Raw genomic sequence first — 20,196 nt, forward strand, 5'->3', positions numbered from 1 at the left:
TGCACAAGTCCTTTTTGTTTTAGCATCGCAGCTGGACCTGACTGACTAATTGCTAGTTTGATCCAGTTTTCCAGGGCTTTCTTCAAAGGCTTGCGAGTTTCATTAGGATTCTGTACCAGTGGCGCCTTGCTTTTGGCTCAAAGATTTAAATTATGCAAAGTTATACAAAAAAAAAAAAATTGCTGTGACTGCTCTACATTTTCAACCCCAAAACATTATTGCCAACACTGCAGTTACTTGATAAGATATACAGTGTCATGTTCAGTGCATAATCTCCTTTTCTTTTTAGTGTTTGAAGAATTTTATCTTCAAATGTCAGTGGATGGTTGATTTATCCAGAGGGCGAACCTTAGCAAAGCCTTGAGCTCTGACACACACTAAAGCTCAAAGCTATTATCCACAAAAAGTGCTCACTAGACTACTTCATTTATTCAATGAATGACTAATATTATCAAAAGAAAAATAAGGCTGGGAATAATGTCACTGTCATTAGCAGTTTAGCTCATCATTAACTGTTATTGTGTTTTAATGTTGCAGGGAGTTTAACACCATTTGAGCTTCATTTTTCAGGCTTCGGCGCCATCGCTGATTTTATTTCAGACTAGCCGTGTAAAGCTTATCCACGTCTAAAAGATTTATTCATGGTAAAAAGCTTATCTTGCTTTCTCTGACCTCATGGCCTATTTTTGACTCCTTAGTCTCCCCCAAAGGGTGCAACCATCCCCTATCGACCAAGCCCCTCACCAGCTGCTCTCCTCATTGCAGGAAACCAGGTGAGAAAAGAAGATTTTACCTCACGCACTGATTAACTTCTCAAAAGATGGGATGAATCCACCTTTACAGATATAGTGGGTATACTGGGGGTTACACCAGGAGTTGAATTAGCAAAAGGTTAATCAATTTGTTTCTATGGGAACAGAAAACACATTTTCATGACTAGCAAGGTTGTCACAATGCAGGGTAGCAAGATTCAGTGCGACAGATCCTTTTATCCTCTCAGTTTAAAATACTAAAATGTCCTATTTAGTCTAAAACACTCGTGATATTTGAGGGGGAGAAACTGAGGGTCTAGAAGTACTGGACCAGATTAAAATGTGACCTGATGGCGAGAAACCAGGCACAGTCTTCCATGATTCCTTGTAAATTAAATAATTGTTGTCAAGAAATTTTGCTATGAGAGAAAAATGTCATCACAGTGGTGCAAGAGGAAAATTCAAGTTACTAGGATGTGTGGAAAATGAACCAAAGTGGTGAACATCTGCTTTTATGACTGCTGATAAATACAATTTTTAAAATAAAGAATAGATAATTGGGGAAACACCCTTCAACCATATTACGAGTGTTGACGTTACATAGTTTATCCACCAGAGGCGACTCTGCAAGTTTGAAGCACCGCAAACAACCAGCAGCCCAGGCGAGTAAATAAATACGTACAGATAACAAATGTTAGGGAAATCTGTTTGTGTTGGATAAAAATATCAGATTTTTAAATCACCAGGTATCGCTATTGGTCTTGAAATTCCTATATCGGTAACCCTCATTAACCCTACCACAAAGAGAAACGCTATTTTTTTGCTGGCTTCATTTGTTAATCTTAACGGCTGCCACTCTCTCTGTGCCATTATAGTCTAAGAACAGCTGAATTAGCATTCAAGTCTGCGTTGCATGGAAATATATGATTGTTTAAAGCATAATGGTTATTGGAAAGTGTGTGGAGGAGGTGTTTCCATTCACTGCATTGTTCTTCACTTGGATGTCTTGGATCTCAGACAACCTTGGACGCTAACCCGGGTGTTGAAACAAGACTCATGCAGAGGGTCCTCAGTGGGGGATCAGTTCTTTTATGTGTGTGCATGAGGGTGGGATTGAGAAGTACTGTATATATGCTGCTGTTTGAGAAGGGACAGATATCCACCCTCCCATGGAGCGAGTCACAAGATTAGCAAGTGAGACTGGAGACCTGCCGTCTCCTCTGGCTACAGCAGCCAGATATTCTGCATAGCTGTCAGCAGTTCCTACACAGTTTGTGCAGCCACAGACTACGGTCAATTTATGGAATGGCTTTGTGTTTTTGATATTCTTCATAATAGGCTATCAAATTAAACCCGGGGCGTGATCCTGGTCGCTCGGAGATATCTTTAATGAAGGCAGCGCGGTGATAAGGGATGTTTGTATAATTTGTCAGAGGAGAAAATGAAGTGGAATGGGAAAGGGTCTGTGGATGAGTCATAGCCTATAAGCCTGTTAGGTGTGGCAAGGTGTCAGAAATGGAGCCTTGAGAGCCCATCTCAGGCCTAATTCTATAGCTAAAGCCAAAGGCAAAAAAAGAAATGTGATTTTTTTTTCTACTCATTATTTTCGCATCATATTTACCAGTAAAGGTTTCAGCTGGTAAGCACAGACACCCACGAGTCATCACTGTCAATTCAAAAACAATGGCAGAACTTGCAAAACATGAAATATTTGGGTAATAAGCTCCAGGACATATTTTTATTTTTTGCTCGTCTCCTTTTCTCTTGTGTTTTTGTAGGTGTTTGAGGCATCAGAATTTGCACCCCACCCTCTGTACTCAGTCGCACAGGGTGGCCTGGACCTCCAGCAGGTAACTGGGCAATAACACAAACAGAAAAAAAAATCTCTCCAGGATTCAAACACTGGTCTTGGATTCCAATGTGGAGCTCACAAATTAGTGTCAGGGCTGCGATGGTCTGCGTGGTGAGTGAGCAGAGGGGTTGTGTGGTATGCCCAGAGTTACACACTCCATCATATGGCATGAGGTATTAAAAACAACAGCTGAGTGTAAGCTGCAGCTATTGTTCTGGCCTGTCATAAGAGCTATAACCCCTCCTGAAACACGATACCATCACACACAGCACCACCACCACCTCCACCACAGCTCTGCCATCTCTTTTTTAGTCCTGCCTCTCTCTGCTCCAGAAACATTGCGGCTTTAGGAATATTTCTCCCATGACAGCAGGAGCAGATACTGTCATGTCAGAAAGGAAACAATAACCTTTGACAAAAAAGCCCTAGACTTAAACAAAATCTAACTGTGGCTCATGAAATATAAAGAGTTCCCAATTGAAATGACTTGTGCTCCAGCTGGTAGGATTATTGCAGTGAATTTGTGGTTTGTGTATGCTTTCCTATATAAATAGAGCCTCCAATGTATTGATGCATTGTAAAGATGAGCTCGCCTCTCCAGTTTATGACCTTATAGGATGAACTGGTAATAGCAGCCAGACCGCTGGCGTCAGGCAGAATCGAGTTAAGCTAAGTGCTGTCTGGTCGAGCTGTAACTATACTGAGGGAGGGCTGCACAGCACCCCATAGATAGATGGATGGATGGATGAAAATGGGAAGAAGAAAGCTTTACACTCATATTAATGATCATATGCTATTATTTCAGTTGGTTAGGGTTAGAATGAGACAGCAAGTACAATGACTTTTACATTTAGTATTGTTAGGATTTCACAAAAAATATTTCTATAAGAAATACTTGGGTTTAGCTAATTGTCTAAAGGATCACTTCACACAAATCAAGTAAAATAATTATTTTAATTTTGACTTTCAGTGGTTATCTTCCATATATGTCTTCTTGCCCTGGTTTTAAGACATTTCAGGTTTCAGGTGCCTGTTATCACACTGCTGCAATGTAGAGAAAAGGAATCTTTGTGCAGTTTAAAGCAGTTAAACCGTTGCCTTTAACCCTAATCTTCTATTTGAGGTCCCAGAGCTCGAAAACACACTTAATTTTAAAAGCTTTCCTGACATGTCTCAGTAGTGTTGCTAAAAAAAACTAAAAATAATGCCACACTTCTGTTTCTCAGAGAGCCTAGCTGTAAAATCTAGTTATAATGCAGATTTTGTTTAAAACTTTATTGGAGTTGACATGAGTGTTTACGGCGTAATCTTTCCTCAAAATTAAACTACTCTGTTTAAATTTCCTGTTATATGCAATCACTAGTTCATGAGACTTTGCTGGAGGTTTGCCAGCACGTCGGGATACTGTCGTTTTTTTTGTCTGTAAATGGCTTTTTGGCAACCAGAGTAGATTACATTCTAGATTGCATTTGTTTAGAAATGTCCTCTCATAATGAGTAAAACATTCATGTGTATTCCTTTTTTGTTTATAATAATGCCCACTGGTCATTTTGTCCCTTTCACAAAATGTGCAAGCCAAGTTTGTGGCAATGAGAAGGTTCCACTTCAGTATTTTGCTTCATATACATTCAAAAGAGAGGGTGGAAAACTAGTTTTATTAGGAGAGCAGTGGAGACTGAAAAAGCCAAACAATGAAGAGGTAAAGGCAATCTCAGCTAGGTCCGAGGCTTTAGAAGTCTTGTATTTTTTAACTCTGTGTCAGTTTCTCACAATAGTCAACCACAATTTTTAATATAAATGTTTAAAACTGATGAAGTAGTCCTTGTGTAATCCTGTGGACTACCAAGAGTAAAGGTACACCGCCCATATAGATATGTCCTGATGAATGTTTTTTAAGTCATCTTAATGCACTGAGCACCACAAGTCAAATCCTGCTGGCCTCCTTAGTACTGGGATGCAGGTAGACGTCTCAGGAGTAGATATTTCTAAACGTGGGCAAACAAAACAAAAATCAGAAAGTCCCCAAAGGAAAGCACTGCACTGTCATCCACCAAGGTCAGTGGCTGGTATCCTACATTTAATGCTTCTTTGTTTGTTCATTCTTCACCATCGTTCAGGATCTTTGGCCGAGCATTTTTATGTGATTCCCTTGACAAACAGACAAATTATATTGCTCATGATGGATGCAGAGTGTTTGCATTGCTTGAATCAATACAAGTGAATTTAGTTTTTAGTTGGTTTTTTTTGGTAAAAGTGCAATCAGTTGATTCTCTTATTATCATTTAATTTTACTTATCAGAAAAAGGCACGCATTGACAGCGAAGCACTTCCATTAAGCGGCTGCAGGTTTATTGCTTGTGTGCGACGTTTTTATTGCTGTAATTTACCTAATGTACGATGCTCTTTTTCAGGCCTACACTTTGCAAAACCAATATGGCATTCCACACTCAGAGGTATGACCATTTGATGGATGTGTTAAAAATGTAATATTACATGAATGGTTTGTGGCTTTGTGTACAATCAAGTTCTTCCTCTTTGTTTTAAAGCTGGCCAAGCTACATCAGCTTTCAGTGCAGCAAGGCCTGAGTCCTATTGCCCAGCCTGCTTCAGCTGTCATACCCGGTGTGTAGTGCAGGCATTTTAATCATTGCTTTCTTAATTTCAGATTGCTAACCTGTGTTTAGACATCAGAAATAAATGCCAGCTGTTTTTAATCTGCGCTGATTGTGAGCTTTTGTCAATCAGAAGCGAGGAGGGGGGGGCTTTGTAGCTTTCTTGTATCTCCTAGTGTGAGAGAAACTATTAAGTGAAACGATATGTTGTGCGCAGTCAGAGAACTAGGGGAAAGAAAAGAATGAGTGCCGTGTTAAACATCAGCCCATTAAAATGGAAATTAAATGCTTTACTATATCTGGCAGTTTGCAGCTGAAAGGGTTTCTCCTCTATCTCAATGCTGTTTTTGTATGGCTCTGCTAACTAAAAGAGCCGAATGATATTTCAGTTCAGTTGTATTCAGTTGATGCGTGTATTTTCTCTCTTATCAGGCATGGACTCAAACTCTCAGACGTCTCAGGAGCTGCTTATTCCCAATGATGTAAGGAAAAGCAAGTCGATCTTTGTGTTTTTGTTCTTTGTTGTTTATATTGTCCCATTTGAGCGACAGCAAAAACAACAGGAAGCCGACGCTCAGCTCACATGTACGCAGCACCGAAGCAGGTGACTGGCTGCGACTGCAAAGACATCTGGCGTGACTTCAAAAGAGACGAGAGACATGCTTACGACTTACTAATTATCCGCGTTATTTTAACCTCGGACTAACCCAAGGTTAAAGGGATTTTGAGCTGATATGGATCCTTTCGCATTATTGTCTGGGCTGCAGTTGCAATGTCTTAGAGGGACTCCCGTGAGTGTTCAGTAAATCCTCTCATGTTCCCTGACCTACTTAGAAGCTGTCTGCTGTCAAAACAGCCAATAAGGAAACAGACAAAGATCCTTTCCCTCTCCACTTAGCCTCCACCAGGGTTTGATGAAATGCCTCTCCAATCTGAGAGATGAAAATGCAAGACACACATTTATCTTTAAATTCACTATTAGTTTGGTCATTTTGGTCAGATGGCCTGCTCTGGGATATTTGTGTGTGTGTGTGTGTGTGTGTGTGAGTGTAGGTAGGTGGGTGGGTGGGGTGGGGTGGGGTTGAAAGTTGAAATTGTAATGAGGTCATTTATAATTGAACATTTAATTATCCTGAAGCATGATTATTCACAATAATGAAAGGTTGCTCTTAAAATTCAACCATAAGGCTGGAGTTTAAATTTCTTTTAATAAAAAGGTTCTGATGAAGTGACTGAAGCAGGAATAAAACAGTCTTTGGACCATAGAGTAATAAAAGCTACTGAGTATTTAACCACATGGCGGTGTCGAAATACTCCTCTAGGTGTGTGTTTTGGCAATAAAAAAGGAAATAAAAATAACTTTAACTCTGCTGTCTTTGTTGAAAACAAGAAAAAAGGAAGAACTGGACTGGTTACTCAAGGGTTCGCTTAACTGTATAGGATATAGCCACATCCCTGAAACAACATTTCTAAAATGCCTGAAAGCATTTCTTCCCCCATGTAAACCCCCCGCATGGCGAGCAGCACAATGCATCAGAGGTATGAGGGAGTCCAGTGCTATACGTGACAGGGACAGCTGTAAGCTCCGACCATTGTTCCAGAAGAGAGGACTTACAGCTATGACTGAGCCTCTTCAGCCCGGGCCGGCCACACTCCGGCCTCACAATCCTGCTCTGTGCTCGCACACTGAACGCCGAAGGAGAGTTGCACGCACACACAGATGTATTCAGAAACTGCTTACACCCAGTCAGCAGTATACTGTAGTTCTGCGGTGGAAGGAAGATTTAGCCAGAAGAAAAATGGCTGCACCTTTGCCATCCCATCCCTCTTCTTGTGTCCTTTCAAACGACTGCCTCAGCAGTAAGCCAACAAAATATAGGCCACTTACAAGTGAGGACGACAAGCATTGTGTAACATTACTGTTTATTAAAATAACAGCTTTTAAAAAAGCCCAAAAGTTTAATTATCCGATTTTTTTTTTGTTTTTTTTTTCCACTTTGTTCACACAAAGATGTGTGTGGGCGAGCTGGTGTAAAAGGCCCATTTTAGTCTCAGTGGGGTAGAGATGTTATTTGTGATTTGAGCTCTGTAGGGAGCATTGTTTCTAGAGTTGCTCTCTAGGCTGGCCACTCTCTGTGTATCTCTCCCCTTCTAAATAAACTGCGGAGCCAATAATAGCCAAGCAGAGCAACCAGGTCGCTGTGTGACAGATCAGACATTGTGGAACAGGCTGCTTACTTCTCAGGAAAGGAATGTAAAATGGAGGGAGGACATTGTGTTAGTGTGTGTGTGCGCGCGTGTGTGTTGTGTACTTCTGCCTATACGTCAGCCACTGTTAAACTTCCTGCACACTCACTTACTACAAGTACTTCATCACTGTCTGGCCCACTCGCAATATATTTGGCAGCATAACCCTGTCGCCTGAGCCTTGACACCCTGCACTTGAGCTGTTGCCCCGAGCTTTGGCTCTGCTGAATATTGTCACTAATGGCCAAGGGTGCAGGTAATGAAAGCAAAACAAAAGTGATAATGTATTTTGGAATGCAATAAAACTCGTGTCATTGTCTAATCTGCTCTCAGCAGAGAGAACACTCAAGCCAATGGGACTGTATATTATATATTTGAGTTATTTTCCCATTATGTTTTCCATTAGTGCAGAGATGCATCTAGCTGGCGTGTGTTTGGGAAGTGATTTGTTTGGGAAGTCATCACCACTCTGAGGAATCAATAACCTTTTAGCCACTCAGATTAATGAGAGGCAAATGTGCCTTCTCTCGTCTCTTTTACCGGTGCGCACACAGTAGCAATTAAGGGAGACCCGCCAGAGGAGTTGGGGGGGGGGAGGTTTGACATGCATGATGAATGACCAATCCAGTGAAGACAAACAATGTAATTGCAATATTTGAAGTGGGCTGCATTAAGTCAGCTCAACAGCAGTGCAGTTTTCGTAGTGTTCCCTCTCCTTTGCCCCCTTTGTCAAAATCACTTTGATCAGCACAACAGAGCCGACAGTGGAAAAACGCTGCGTTCAGTCAAATGATTTATTAAACCCCCCAGATTCTGTATATCTACGTAGTAATTAATTTTTCCATCAAACTGACCTGATCTGTCTCGACTCTGTCCTCCCGCAGCTGATTGGCTCGATCATTGGTCGTCAGGGCACTAAGATCAACGAGATCAGGCAGGTGTCAGGAGCTCAGATTAAAATCGGGAGCCAGCTGGACGGGACAAGCGATCGCCATGTCACTATCACAGGAACACCAGTGAGCATCAACCTGGCCCAGTACCTCATTACCTCCTGGTAAGGCCCAGTGACACACACAGCAATCTAATGAATCATTGCAAGCACAGGCCTGACAGAAAAGCACCGACTTAAAAGGGTCAAAGGCCGTGCTATAAGTGATAATGAGGTGCTGCTGGTATGAAGAATGAGTAAGAGCAGGTCTGTGTTGTGTGCTGGATAGTAATGTGTTGTTGGAATTCAGGCATTGCTATGCTCTGACATGTTTTTTTTTAAATTAGCTTTTCTTCTATGTAAGACCATAAGGAAGGAAATTAATCTGCATTAAATATAGTTATCAGTTCTTGCTTTTAACAATTAAAAAAAAAATTCTGCTTCTAAAAGAGGAAAAAATACAAAAACATTCCCACTTTAACCCTTGTGACTGATTCAGATCAGCTTTGCCTCATTATTTTTTGGTGTTCCTCAAACCGCATTTCTTTCTGTGTAAAACATATGCTAGCAGTGACAAAAAGGTGTCAACAATGATAAAAAAAAAAAAATGTTTATATACAGTATGTACTCGAGTGCACCTGATAGCCAACTACAATACATAGAGGGAGTCAAGTGACAGGTAGCCAGGAGATTTTTCTGGATACCAGTAACAGCAGCAAAAAAATATTCCAGCAAAGTTGAACAAGTGTTGAAGAAAATGTGTGTACTGGTGATCGTACTCCCTTATGTTTGTCACGTCATAAACAAATACTATATTGAGGGTGAGATATTAAAGAATACTGCTAACAGCTACTGCAGCAATAAAGTGGATCACAGTGAAGTCGCTCAAACCTGTAAAACAACTAGTTCAAAAAGTTATGCGAGACAAATCAAATGGAACACATGATACACTCCCTGACAAAGATTTTTTTTATCAAATGGTGGAGGCCGCCTTATAGACCTGCAATATTAACATCTTCATTCATCCATTTCCTTCCACTTCATGGTCACAGGAGCTTGGAGCCTTCCCCAGCTGACATAGGGCAAGAGGCAGGGTTTTAAGAGGGCAGTGGGTATTTCCAACACTTGGTTTTCATGCCCTCTGATTCTTCTTATTTTCACATTTGCGTTCTTTAACCTCTAACGGACGCTGACTTAAAAGGCATCACTTCCAGTAAATCTGTTATAATGTAACGTAGCTCCCTCTGGAGCCACATAAAGCTTTTCTTTTTTTCCACACATGCATTAGTAATAATAATAGTAAGTAACTTTGGTGGAGTTCCCCTTTAATGATTTTCCAGAAACTTCCCCCAGTGTTGCAGCAACAGAATAATCCTCTAATCTTCCTTCCCTGTTCTATCTCCACGACTCCCTTTTCTTTTCTTTTTTTTCCTATCATAGTTTAGAGACAGCCAAATCTACAGCCCAGGCAGCCAGCATGGGAAGTCCAGTTGACCTCAACATGGCCTTCACCCAGCCAGCCTCCCCAGCTGCTTCTCCTGCACCCACCCTGGCTGCCGTGAGCACCCTGACCCCAGCTCATGTTCTGGGAACTCCGTACGGTGCCATGCCCCTCTCCGGGCTGCTGGGGGTGAAGTCCGTCCCCTTTCTGACTTTGTCCAGCCCGGCCCCAGCCGTAGCCGTCACTGCAGCACCCTCCCACACCACTCTGGCTGCCTACACAGCCAAAATCTCCTCAGCCAACTGCATCAAAAAGCCAGAGAGACAGAAGTTCGCTCCCTACTGATGAAGCCTCTGAGCACCATGCGCAGAGTCAGATGAAGGACAGCTGCAGTGTTCTTTCACAAACCCCTGATGTAGCCATATCCGCTGGCAGAGATGCTCTTGCCTTTTATTCTATGACACACCAACAGAGACGAGACCAATGGAGATGTGGATAAAGCTATTAAAAGTTATTTACGACTATAGATAATTTGTGAGTTACCCATGAATTGATGGACAGCTTTCATTGTCACCTCATCACTGTTATTGATCACAAAAAAACAATTAAAAAAAAAAAGGGCTGAGGTCTCACCTGAGACACACATGTTTACCAGTGTTTACATGTGTGTCTCAAGTTAGAGATCAGCTAAGTATTTATCCTCAATAAATTTGTAAATTATACTCAGATGACAGATGCTCTACTGTATGATGCTTTTATACAATGTCTACGTTTGCCTCTTGAAGTTTTTAAGAAAATTTGTAAATGTCTGGGGGGTGTTTTGTTTTTGTTTTTTTTGTTTTTTTAAATAATCCGTGCTATATTACTGTACTTTACGTTGTTCAGTGTTATGTCTTTTTTGTTGGAATTTATTTTGAATGTGCAACTTGGTTAATCTTTATTTATTAGTATTGTTTCATTTATTAAAAGTCTTTGGTTCCTGTTAATGGTGGCTTTATCTATTTGCTTCACAGGCATTCAAAGAGCAATGATGCAGCTTTGCAGAAACTCATTTTGAGGAGGAAACAGTACACACACACACAAAAAACAAGACGACGCCACATTTAGGTTATTCCTGTTTTCTCTCAAATAACAACAAGATGGGAGGTTCTCATTTTAGCTGCAAGAACTGATGAGAGATTCGTTTCACACTATTGTGCTCATGTGCCCCAAAACAATAACTGCAGAATGAGACGGTGCAACCTCAGTGGAGAAAAGGGCTCTGCTGGCATGATGGGCAATGTGCTCACATGTAAGTGTGCATGTATAAAAACACACGATCACATGGCGTTCTGTGCAGAGAAAATGCGCTCTGTAAGTCCCTTGAGACAAAGTGTAGAGAGACTGTAAGACAGAGGGGTTTGTGTGGGGGAAAAAAGGGGCACTAACATAGCTAGGAGCTAGAAAAGATCTGAGGATTCACAGCGATGCTGTGGAAAAAAAAAATCTGTATCTGCATCAGCATGCACCACAGCATCATCATCCTCAGGAGAGGCAGCTAGAATCCTTTCATCCTAACTATTTCTGTTTTTTTTTTTTTTCTGTCACTGCATCATGGATATGCGAGACACTATGAATGCGCAGTCCTCACTGTTACCGAACACATTCACTTTTCAGAGGCAAACAAAAAAAGAACCAGTGCCTCAGTTTCATAGACTTTCTGCTGAAGTCCAGCAAACAGTGAAGCTAAATTATGACACAAAGAAAACTTGATCTTTGAGGTCCTTGAATTTCTCTTCTGTCTCTATGGTAACATCACTTGTGAGTCTATATATTATTCTTTCTAGGACCTCCTAAAATCCAAGTACATGCCAACATATAATGCTTGTAAAATCACCTTCAAATGACAAATCAGAGCACCTTTTTCAGCAGTAACTCAAAAAAACTATTTTCTGTATGATCAGTCTCTGACATGATTATAGAGGAATTTTGGGCCACTCTTCTTTGCTTCAGTTCAATGGGGTTTGCAGGCATTCGTGTAGGCACAGCTCTCTTGAGGGCCCACCACCTCATTTCAGGCAGGTTGACTTTGACCGGGCCATTACAACACTTTCTTTTCTTTTCCAGCTGTTCTGTTTGTTCTTATACTTGAAATCTTTGTCTCTTACATGACCCAGTATTGGGTTTTAGCTGTCTGACAGATGACCCACCATTTGACTCCAGAATACTTTAAGTACGGAGGAGTTTGTGGTCAGCGCAACAACAGCCAGGTGTCCAGCTCCTGTTCTAAGCCCAGAAGATCATCACTTCACCACCATGCTTGACAGCTTGTATGAGGTGTTTGTGTTGATGTGCAGTATTTGTTTTTCACCAAATATGGTGCTGTCCTTTGTGGTCAAACACGTCAACTTTAGCCTCTGACTGCAGTCTATTTCTAACTAACCCATTCCCTTTGACCCTTAGTATACTATAAAAACCTATCATGTGATTATTTTTTTTTACAGTTTTATAGCATTTATAGTCTGAAGCAGATCAAAGTCCATAGTATTTAAAGGTTTGCCAATAGCTTACTGGGAAATATGCTTTCTTTACACGAACAGATAAACTCCACTGATATTCCAGCTCCATTACCACACACCAGATACGTTGCATTAGAATATCAAAGCATGAAGTTTGAGCTGGTGACAGCTGGGACCCTAGCTGTCACTTAGCTGTCACATTTTCTTTTTTCTTCTTCTTCTTTCAGTTGTGGTGGACTCGGGGGATGTGTGGCATGCTGTTATCTATGCACAGACACTCGCAAAACTGAAAATAGCACAAATATCTGCATTCTTACCACTGTAGCGCTCAGCCTCGGTAATTCAGTGACAAACAGCACCCTCCACTGTCGACTCAATATACTGCGTGACCCTTCACGGTACAGAAAAAGGTAGCGAGGAAGAGTTAGAGCTGATAAAAGATTGTCTTTAATGTTTGGCATTGTTAATGAATTCCATACCACAGCAGTTATGGGAGTAGGAAAACCACTTTTACAACCAAACACTGTTTGATCATGCTAACACCATATGTACAGGAAAGCACATTGAAAAGTGTATAAAGTATTTATATGAGAGGACTCAAGTCAAGAACGGTGGAGACAGCCACAGTCTAATGGATTCGTCCTTTTCCAAACACTGATTATAGATATTTATCAATTACATTGATCTCTGGAGTACATGTATATACACAAAACAACAATAAACCTTTTGGGGGTTTCTGCAATAATTCTCAAAAATATTTCACAATACTGCTGTATGTACAATAACAGAATTTACATTGAAAAATTCTATTGTACCTATATTTTGAGTATCACTTCAGTCACCAGTTATCCTCAACGCCATCAAGCTCACAAGAGATACTCACGTGCCGTTACAGATCTAATGACGTCATGTTCAACTCCATACAAAGTACAGCAGCCTATTCAGTGCCTTCTGTCTCGGTACGGTTTCTGAAATATGTTCACACAACTGATGATCTCACATACAAAAATAGATGTTGTCTAGTCAGCTGACAACTTGATGTACAGTAACACAAAGCATCCACCTGCAAAAAACAACCAGGAAAACAAGTAATTGTTAAAATATTAGCTATATCCTTCCAACCCCCACGGGACGATAAAGAGCGCTGTTCCTTCTGCCCCACAGTAAAAGTAAACCCTTCTGCCAGTCCGGGCTTCAGCATTCTTGTGTAACATGTCATCAGTTTTGAAACAACAGAAGGTAATTGAGAAAGAGCCGCAGGCAGAATAAGAAATATTAGCGCTACAAACCAAACAACAATCTGAAACCAAAGCGGGACAAAACCATACAAAAACATCACTAGGTAGATATCTTCTTTTTTTCTATTTTTTTTTTTCCTTCAGGGAGTTTACGGTGAAGAAAGTGAAAAGGAGAATGGCTGTTACTACATGAGCTCCCCACAGTCCGGATGAGAGGTCAAACTGCATTTGAGTGCACTTAAGGCAGGTAGGCGATTCCAATGCTGTCTGTGTGGGCTCCTCGACCGGTCACTGAGCAGTTGGGGCGGATGGGTGGGGGGGCGTGTGGGCTCGACAGGTTGTCGTCAGGCGCAACAAAAATTGCCACTGCAGCTGTCCAGGTTCAGCCCTCACTACTCAACATGGTCTGACAACCATACACAGAGAAGGGAAATGACGGCGAGAGAGTGGTGTTGGTGTTAGTTTGGAGTCCAGCAGGTGTGAAGTGGACAGTTCTTCATTCTCCGTGAACATGAAAGCTGACAGGTGTGGGGCCTGTCTGTCAACTGTCCTCAGTTTGCCTTCAGTCTGCCAAACACCTTCATTCCTCTCGAGATATCTTTGTCACACAGAAGAGACAAATAGAGACGTCTTCAACAAAGACTCAACTTAAAGCACTTAAACATTAACCAGGATTGCAGCTGGTGCAATACAAGTAGGAACATCTCATCTGAATACATTCACGTGGGTTTCCATACGCATGGTACGGATGGGAAATCATCAGTGACTTAAGTTCGTGTCCCTTGAGATGCTGGTCCAAGTGGAGAGCTGCAAGTACACCAGCGATTTGCGACAGCCCAGCAGCAACACGTATTACAGTGCGCATTTGATATGATTCACTATTAAGGAGCACTTAACAGTGTTTTGAAAAAACATAATGGACGTAAGCCTTTGAAAACACTATAATGTAGCAAATTTATCAAAATAAGAATTCATATATATGAAGCATTTAAAGCAGAGAAGTCACCTCGCTGTGACTAATAACCTTCTGTAGTTTCCTCGTGTTGTGAAATGACATAAAAAGCAAAATTAAGGGAGTTCACAGCTTATACTGCACCTGGGATCATGTTGGTTATGATCGTGGTCGTCATGTTTCACAAAACCGTTTTCATATTATTCTCAAGTGGAAAAAAAAACATGCTCACAGACGAGTTGTACAATTGTGTACAATCAATATCAATTTTTGAACAGAAGTTAATTGATCCCATTGTTCAAGAGATATTTTTCTTTTAATTCTAAGAGGCCACGCGAAGCAGCGGCAGCAGTTGTGCCTCAAACCGTTGCTTCAACCGTCTTCGCTCCTTCGTTCCTTTCCTTCATGTGCACTGAAGTTAAACCGCAGAACATGACAATCGAGCATGCTCCATTGCGTCACATTAGACTTGTTCTACTACTGCTTCCTTTTACTCAGTGCAAATGAAGGGAAGAAGAAAAGGAGAAGAAAGCTCTAACGTAAACTGAGCTGGAGTTTCAGATCACTGTGTCTCCTCGTGCTCCTCGCTGATGCACTGCTCCCAGGCATGTTTGCCCTGGTCCTCTCTGTGGCCATGAGGGGAATGGAAGATCCTGCGGGGGAGCGGGATGGGTTGAGGTGGCAGGTCCTCCTCAGGAATGCAGCCCTCTCTCAAGTAGGGTTTGGGGGGCACAGCTGGAGGCTGAGGTCTGCGGTAAGGGATGTGATGAGGGCCATGAGTTGGGGCGTGGTGGTGAGTTGGTGGCCCATGTGAGTGGCTGTCCAGCCCTGGGTGGGCATGAGCGTGAGGGTGCGGGTGGTTGTGCGGGTGTGACGCAGGGCTGCGGTAGTGGAAAGGGCGAACCGGGTCCATGGAGTCGATTTCTCCTCCGCCGTAGTGGATGTGCATGTAGGGAGACGCCATGTACTCGTCAGGTGGGGACCACAGGTGACTTGGAAGAGGCTCCAAGGCATCGTTCCTGATGGGTCCAGGATCAGGATACTGACCCCCGAAGTTACTCTCACTCAGGGAGGAGACACCGCTGCTGGCGCTGCCTGATAGAGTGGAGTTACTGCCTCCCAAAGCAGACTGAGGACTGGTAGGAGAGCCAGGGATTGGGTGGAGAGGAGACTAGAGAAAGAGAAAGAGAGAGGATGTCATGAGTGTATTTTTTTTAAAGTAATGTTGTTAACAATCCTCCTTAAATGTCAAGAATACTGAAAAAGCCAGTAATTTGACATGTACTGGTAAGGATCCAGTTAATTTGTGTGTCTGTGCGTTTGTGTGTAAAAGCAGAGAATTTCATAAATAAGAGTTTCTAAGAAAGTACCGTTCCTGTGAAATTTTCAAAAGGTGTTTTCAAGCCAAGTTTACATTTCGGCTTGATATCTCTTTTAACTTTTTCCCACTTGAGTGCTTTTTAGAGCTGTTGTCAAATTTCATCTTAATGGGGAAAAGAGTAAAGATGATATCTAAAAGTGGATCGAGGGTAAGAGAAACCTCAAATAATCAAAAGATCAAAATAAACAAAGTAAACATTTGCCAGTGTTGAAAGTCATGCGTCCTGAACAAAGCAGGTGTGGTAGCAGGGTGTGGTCTTTGGCTCAGATGCAGGGGAGGGGTGGAGTAGAAGGTTTAGAAGACAGTGCCAAGAGAGGGTGGCTGGCAACTCTCAGTCCTTATCTAATCATGTTTCTTCTACTTATGCAGTAGCGCACTGAGACTGAGGTGACTGCACAGAACTTGGTTTGGCAGACGGAAATCTACAGCGGCTGACGCCCTGAAAAAGATCCGGCTCTGTCTGAAAAGACGGTGATAAAAGTGTGTAAATAATAAAGAAACCAAGCACACCAGTCTACCCATATCTGACAGTGTGTGCGTTAATGTCCCTAATGTGGCAGGGTTTTTGCTACAACAGGTAAATACAAAATTATAAATTCAAAGTGGATGATGTTTTTCTTAAGCTTGTACCTTTCGGAGGGAACGGACAGGCAGGGCAGGAGGAGGGTCGCTGTTCTGTTGGTGAAATGCATCACAGTGCATCAGGAAATGTCCTGTGAAGAGAAGTTCAAGGCATAAAAGTCAGGAAAAGGAATAAAAAAATAAAAAGCCCACAAAGTCCATATCATTATAGACAATGAGTAGTACCCTAACCAAACAGATTCCCTGAAATCCACGACAAGCATAACTGTGAAGTAAAATGAAACAGTACCTGGTGGGAAGGACCTGGGTGGGACAGGGGGCATTATTACCCCTCCGGTAGAAGCTGGCATGTAGGTCATCTGCTCCCTGTTCTCCCCATCCAGACTCCAGCTACTGGGAGTGTTGGGAAAGACTGAAAGGGAATACAAAAACTTTTTTTTAAGACAGCACAAGCATCTTATGCACCAAAATAGCTAGTTTGTTGCTCATATATGTTACCTTTCTCTGGTAGAGTCATATGAACATCAGTACAAGGCTTACAGGGGCTAACTTGCTGAAGTAAGGCACGCTGCATGTGGTTGTTCTGGAAAAAATAAAATGAAGCAAAAGAACAAAATGACACAGAAACACAGAAACAGAACACATTTTTGTTTGTATATTCATTTAGCATTACGGGACTGCAGATTTCCCCCCCACCTGCCCATTCTCTGCCATGTTGTAGTACATGGAGTTGTTGGCTCTCTCGCGATGAGACGGCAACAGAATCATCACTTCTCGGTTGTGTTTGGCCTTATCGGGTAAGGATGGAGAGCCTGGACAAAAAAAAGACGCGCAAGTAAACGATTTCTATTTGCAAATAAGTAAGAGACAAAGATGTTTGTTGTCATAAAAGTGCAGAATTTTGCAGCCTTGTTACTTTCTAGTGTTGCTTATTTGTGTGAGCATCTTATTACAGGATGGTTAGTATGGGTAATATACAGTAGTAACTATCAGATGTGACTTTCTGCTTTGTTCCTCACCTCTGGCACTTGAGGGGGCAGAGTTAATAATCTGGGAAGAGTTGGAGCGGATTGAGCTCAGGCTGGAGGACGAAGGGCTTGGCTGCAAAACAAAACTTTTATTTGTCTTTTGTGCTTTTGTACTCTGTAGAATAAACCAATAATTAATGCTGTGAAAAGAAAAGTTCATCAAAACAATAACAATTAAGTGAAAGAGTTAGATTATAGTTTACATCCTCAAAAGATCGGATCTCAGGTGAGTTGCACTTCGTAAAGAATGCAAATTATTACAAGCTGAAGCACATTTCCATCAGTATTTGTTCGTTTTTACGTCATCCAACTCCTACCTGCATGTGTAATGCCTCCTCAGGGTGCTCCCCCATCAGGCCGTCGGTCATGATGACGAGGTTTCCTGCCTCACTCGACGTGTGAGAGGACAGGGAGGAGGACGAGTGTCGGATCGAGCCCTGCAGGTTTAGAGGACTGCAGGACAGACATAACGGTTGAGATCACTGAAACATTTATCTCTGTGTTTGTTTAATCGTTTTGCATTTTTATGCCTCTTTTACAGCCTGTACAGATTTATTTCAGAGGGCATTTGGTGTTAATTTCAAGAGTTTGGCTCATACTGCATTGTAGATTCACATCACGGGCATAACATAGCGCATAAATTCATACAGCTGCCCTGGGTATTGTTTTGAAGGTTTGGAAATTATGAGGCTAAAACACCAAATGAATCTCTAAACTAGCTTAGAAGAGCACCACGACTGACCTGTGTCTGTGCATGAGCCGCACGCTCTCAGGGCTCATGTGGCTGTGGGAGGAGAGGATGCCTCTGGGAGAATTAACCCCTGGACACCCTGCAGGTCCAAATCGATCCACGCCAGGCAGACCCTGCTGGGACCCAACCATATACTGCTCTGAATATTTACACTGCTCATGCATACACTTACTTATAAACTTAATGCACTGAAACACACTTGGCGTATAGTTTGAATCACGTGTCACTCTACTCACGTGGTGCAAGCCTGTTCTCATCATGTGGAACTGGTCCACAAGCTTTTTGTGCAGAGGACGCATCTCTGGATGCACCAGTTTCTCGTGAACAGCCAGCCCTACTCCGAGAATGTGTACCTGATGATGAAATCAGAGGAATCAATAGTGACCTGAAGGTTTCACAACCATATGTTATGGTTAACATACAGTTAACGTATATTTTGAACTTTTTAAACCCAGCCTGACTTGTTCCTGCATTAGATCCTTCAGATGTGAGATCCTCTCTGTATCCTCTGGGTGACTGCTGATGTAGTCTTTATCAAAGAACGCCTGTGGTAGAGGGTGAGGCAAAAAATAAAGATCTCTCTCACAACGCCAATTCACCATTCATCATTTCCGCCATCCTCTCTCCCCTCTCCCTCAGCCCTACAGCAGTACCTCCTGATATCTGGCAATGCCTCCATTCACAGCAGCATCTATGACCCCATTGAGGCACATGCTGAGCGGGTTGATGTTCCCATGATGCTGCCTGTGCTGGTACTGGCTAATCAAAGTCCGCAGCTCCTGGGTCTTATTCTCCACCACGTAAATAGCATTCTCCAGAGGGCTGACCTCCACCTTGAAATAAATACAGATATTTACTCTGAGCTTTGATGAAAGAGGAGATGGCCTTTAAATGTTAACAGAAAACTGGCCATTAGATAATGTGTACTATACAAGGTGAGTGAGAGAACGTTTGAGCTCCTTACCACTTCTCTCCTTTCGACCTCTGCCCAACGGGAGATACCAGGGAGAGGACGCAAGAGGATCAAGGTTGTTCTCTCAATCCACAGACTCTGTTAAACATGTGGACAAAGAAGCCATCTCATATTAGCCACATCTGCTAGACTAATATAAAAGAAAACCGAGTGGAGACCCGACAGTGTATAAGAGATACTGGGCTGCAAACTATTCAGCACCGTGTTGTAGAGTACGATATAGGTCATTTCAGACTAGTGAGAATTCCTGTGTGGTGTGGTTCTGAATTTGGGTTACTGTGTCAGGACAAACTACAGTATCATACCTACAAGTCTCTTAAGCCCTGAAGGTTGTAGGGATTTGAGCATTGTTCGCATCGAGATAGAAATGGCAGGTAAAATAACAAGAATAAAAACAACAGCAGCAAAAGTTAAACAACTGTATTAATTTACTGACTGCTAAAGTTATAATTTAAGGGAAATTGATTTCTTCTTTTCTTTTTATCTTACCTTATGTACATGTAGTATCCAGTATTACAGTACTCACAGTCAGAGTATTCTGGTTGTGTTATGCACATGTAAACATCTTATTTTGAGAAAACAGTATTTTGTAGTATAGAAAATACCTTCTTTAAATTCCTTTTTTGGTACAGATAGCCTCTTATAATCTGATACTGTTATGATCCTGTTTGGTGATAATAAGATCCCGAATGTTGTGTTTCAAACTTAGTTGAAATAAATCTGAAAGATTAAGTGAAATGAAATTAATAAAAACAATGACTGGTTAGGACTTTAAATATATCGTGAAATTATTAACTTGATACAACGAATGCTTTTCACCGCCCGTCAAGATGATTTTCTTCTTTTATCATTGTTGTATTAAGCCAATACATAGGCTGAGCGGCCACTTTGTTAGGCACACATGTTAAAGCGTTCATTTAAGCAAAATGAGCTACTGAAGTTTAAACCGAGCATCAAGATG

The 20,196-nt window shown here is 41.8% G+C and overlaps 2 protein-coding genes across 5 annotated transcripts in view; one reads left to right on the top strand and one right to left on the bottom strand.

The window, feature by feature from the left end:
- Window positions 1–10,767, top strand: part of LOC102777662 (poly(rC)-binding protein 4-like) — a 34,797-nt gene extending 24,030 nt beyond the window's left edge. For both annotated transcript variants that reach the window (XM_006796364.3, XM_006796365.3), the window contains exons 8-14: window positions 699–773; window positions 2,531–2,602; window positions 5,016–5,057; window positions 5,151–5,226; window positions 5,649–5,698; window positions 8,348–8,517; window positions 9,832–10,767. In XM_006796364.3, the coding sequence (XP_006796427.1) occupies window positions 699–773; window positions 2,531–2,602; window positions 5,016–5,057; window positions 5,151–5,226; window positions 5,649–5,698; window positions 8,348–8,517; window positions 9,832–10,177 (831 nt within the window). In that variant the 3' untranslated portion in view covers window positions 10,178–10,767. The remainder of the gene's footprint in view (window positions 1–698; window positions 774–2,530; window positions 2,603–5,015; window positions 5,058–5,150; window positions 5,227–5,648; window positions 5,699–8,347; window positions 8,518–9,831) is intronic.
- A 1,987-nt stretch (window positions 10,768–12,754) lies between these two features.
- dock3 (dedicator of cytokinesis 3) overlaps window positions 12,755–20,196 on the bottom strand; it is a 51,936-nt gene continuing 44,494 nt past the window's right edge. Inside the window, exons 43-54 of one of the 3 annotated variants that reach the window (XM_035910174.2) lie at window positions 19,227–19,313; window positions 18,916–19,095; window positions 18,724–18,807; window positions 18,499–18,615; window positions 18,254–18,375; window positions 17,829–17,964; window positions 17,503–17,584; window positions 17,180–17,295; window positions 16,982–17,066; window positions 16,773–16,895; window positions 16,532–16,614; window positions 12,755–15,691 (exon numbers count right to left, since the gene is read on the bottom strand). In XM_035910174.2, coding sequence (XP_035766067.2) covers window positions 15,083–15,691; window positions 16,532–16,614; window positions 16,773–16,895; window positions 16,982–17,066; window positions 17,180–17,295; window positions 17,503–17,584; window positions 17,829–17,964; window positions 18,254–18,375; window positions 18,499–18,615; window positions 18,724–18,807; window positions 18,916–19,095; window positions 19,227–19,313 — 1,824 coding nt within the window. In that variant the 3' untranslated portion in view covers window positions 12,755–15,082. Of the gene's footprint in view, window positions 15,692–16,531; window positions 16,615–16,772; window positions 16,896–16,981; window positions 17,067–17,179; window positions 17,296–17,502; window positions 17,585–17,828; window positions 17,965–18,253; window positions 18,397–18,498; window positions 18,616–18,723; window positions 18,808–18,915; window positions 19,096–19,226; window positions 19,314–20,196 lie in introns of all 3 variants that reach the window. The other 2 variants (XM_006796367.3, XM_006796366.3) reach the window with 2 other exon arrangements.

Source organism: Neolamprologus brichardi, chromosome 20 (assembly GCF_056152115.1).
Source record: "Neolamprologus brichardi isolate AB-2024 chromosome 20, ASM5615211v1, whole genome shotgun sequence".
Taxonomy (NCBI): Eukaryota; Metazoa; Chordata; class Actinopteri; order Cichliformes; family Cichlidae; genus Neolamprologus; species Neolamprologus brichardi.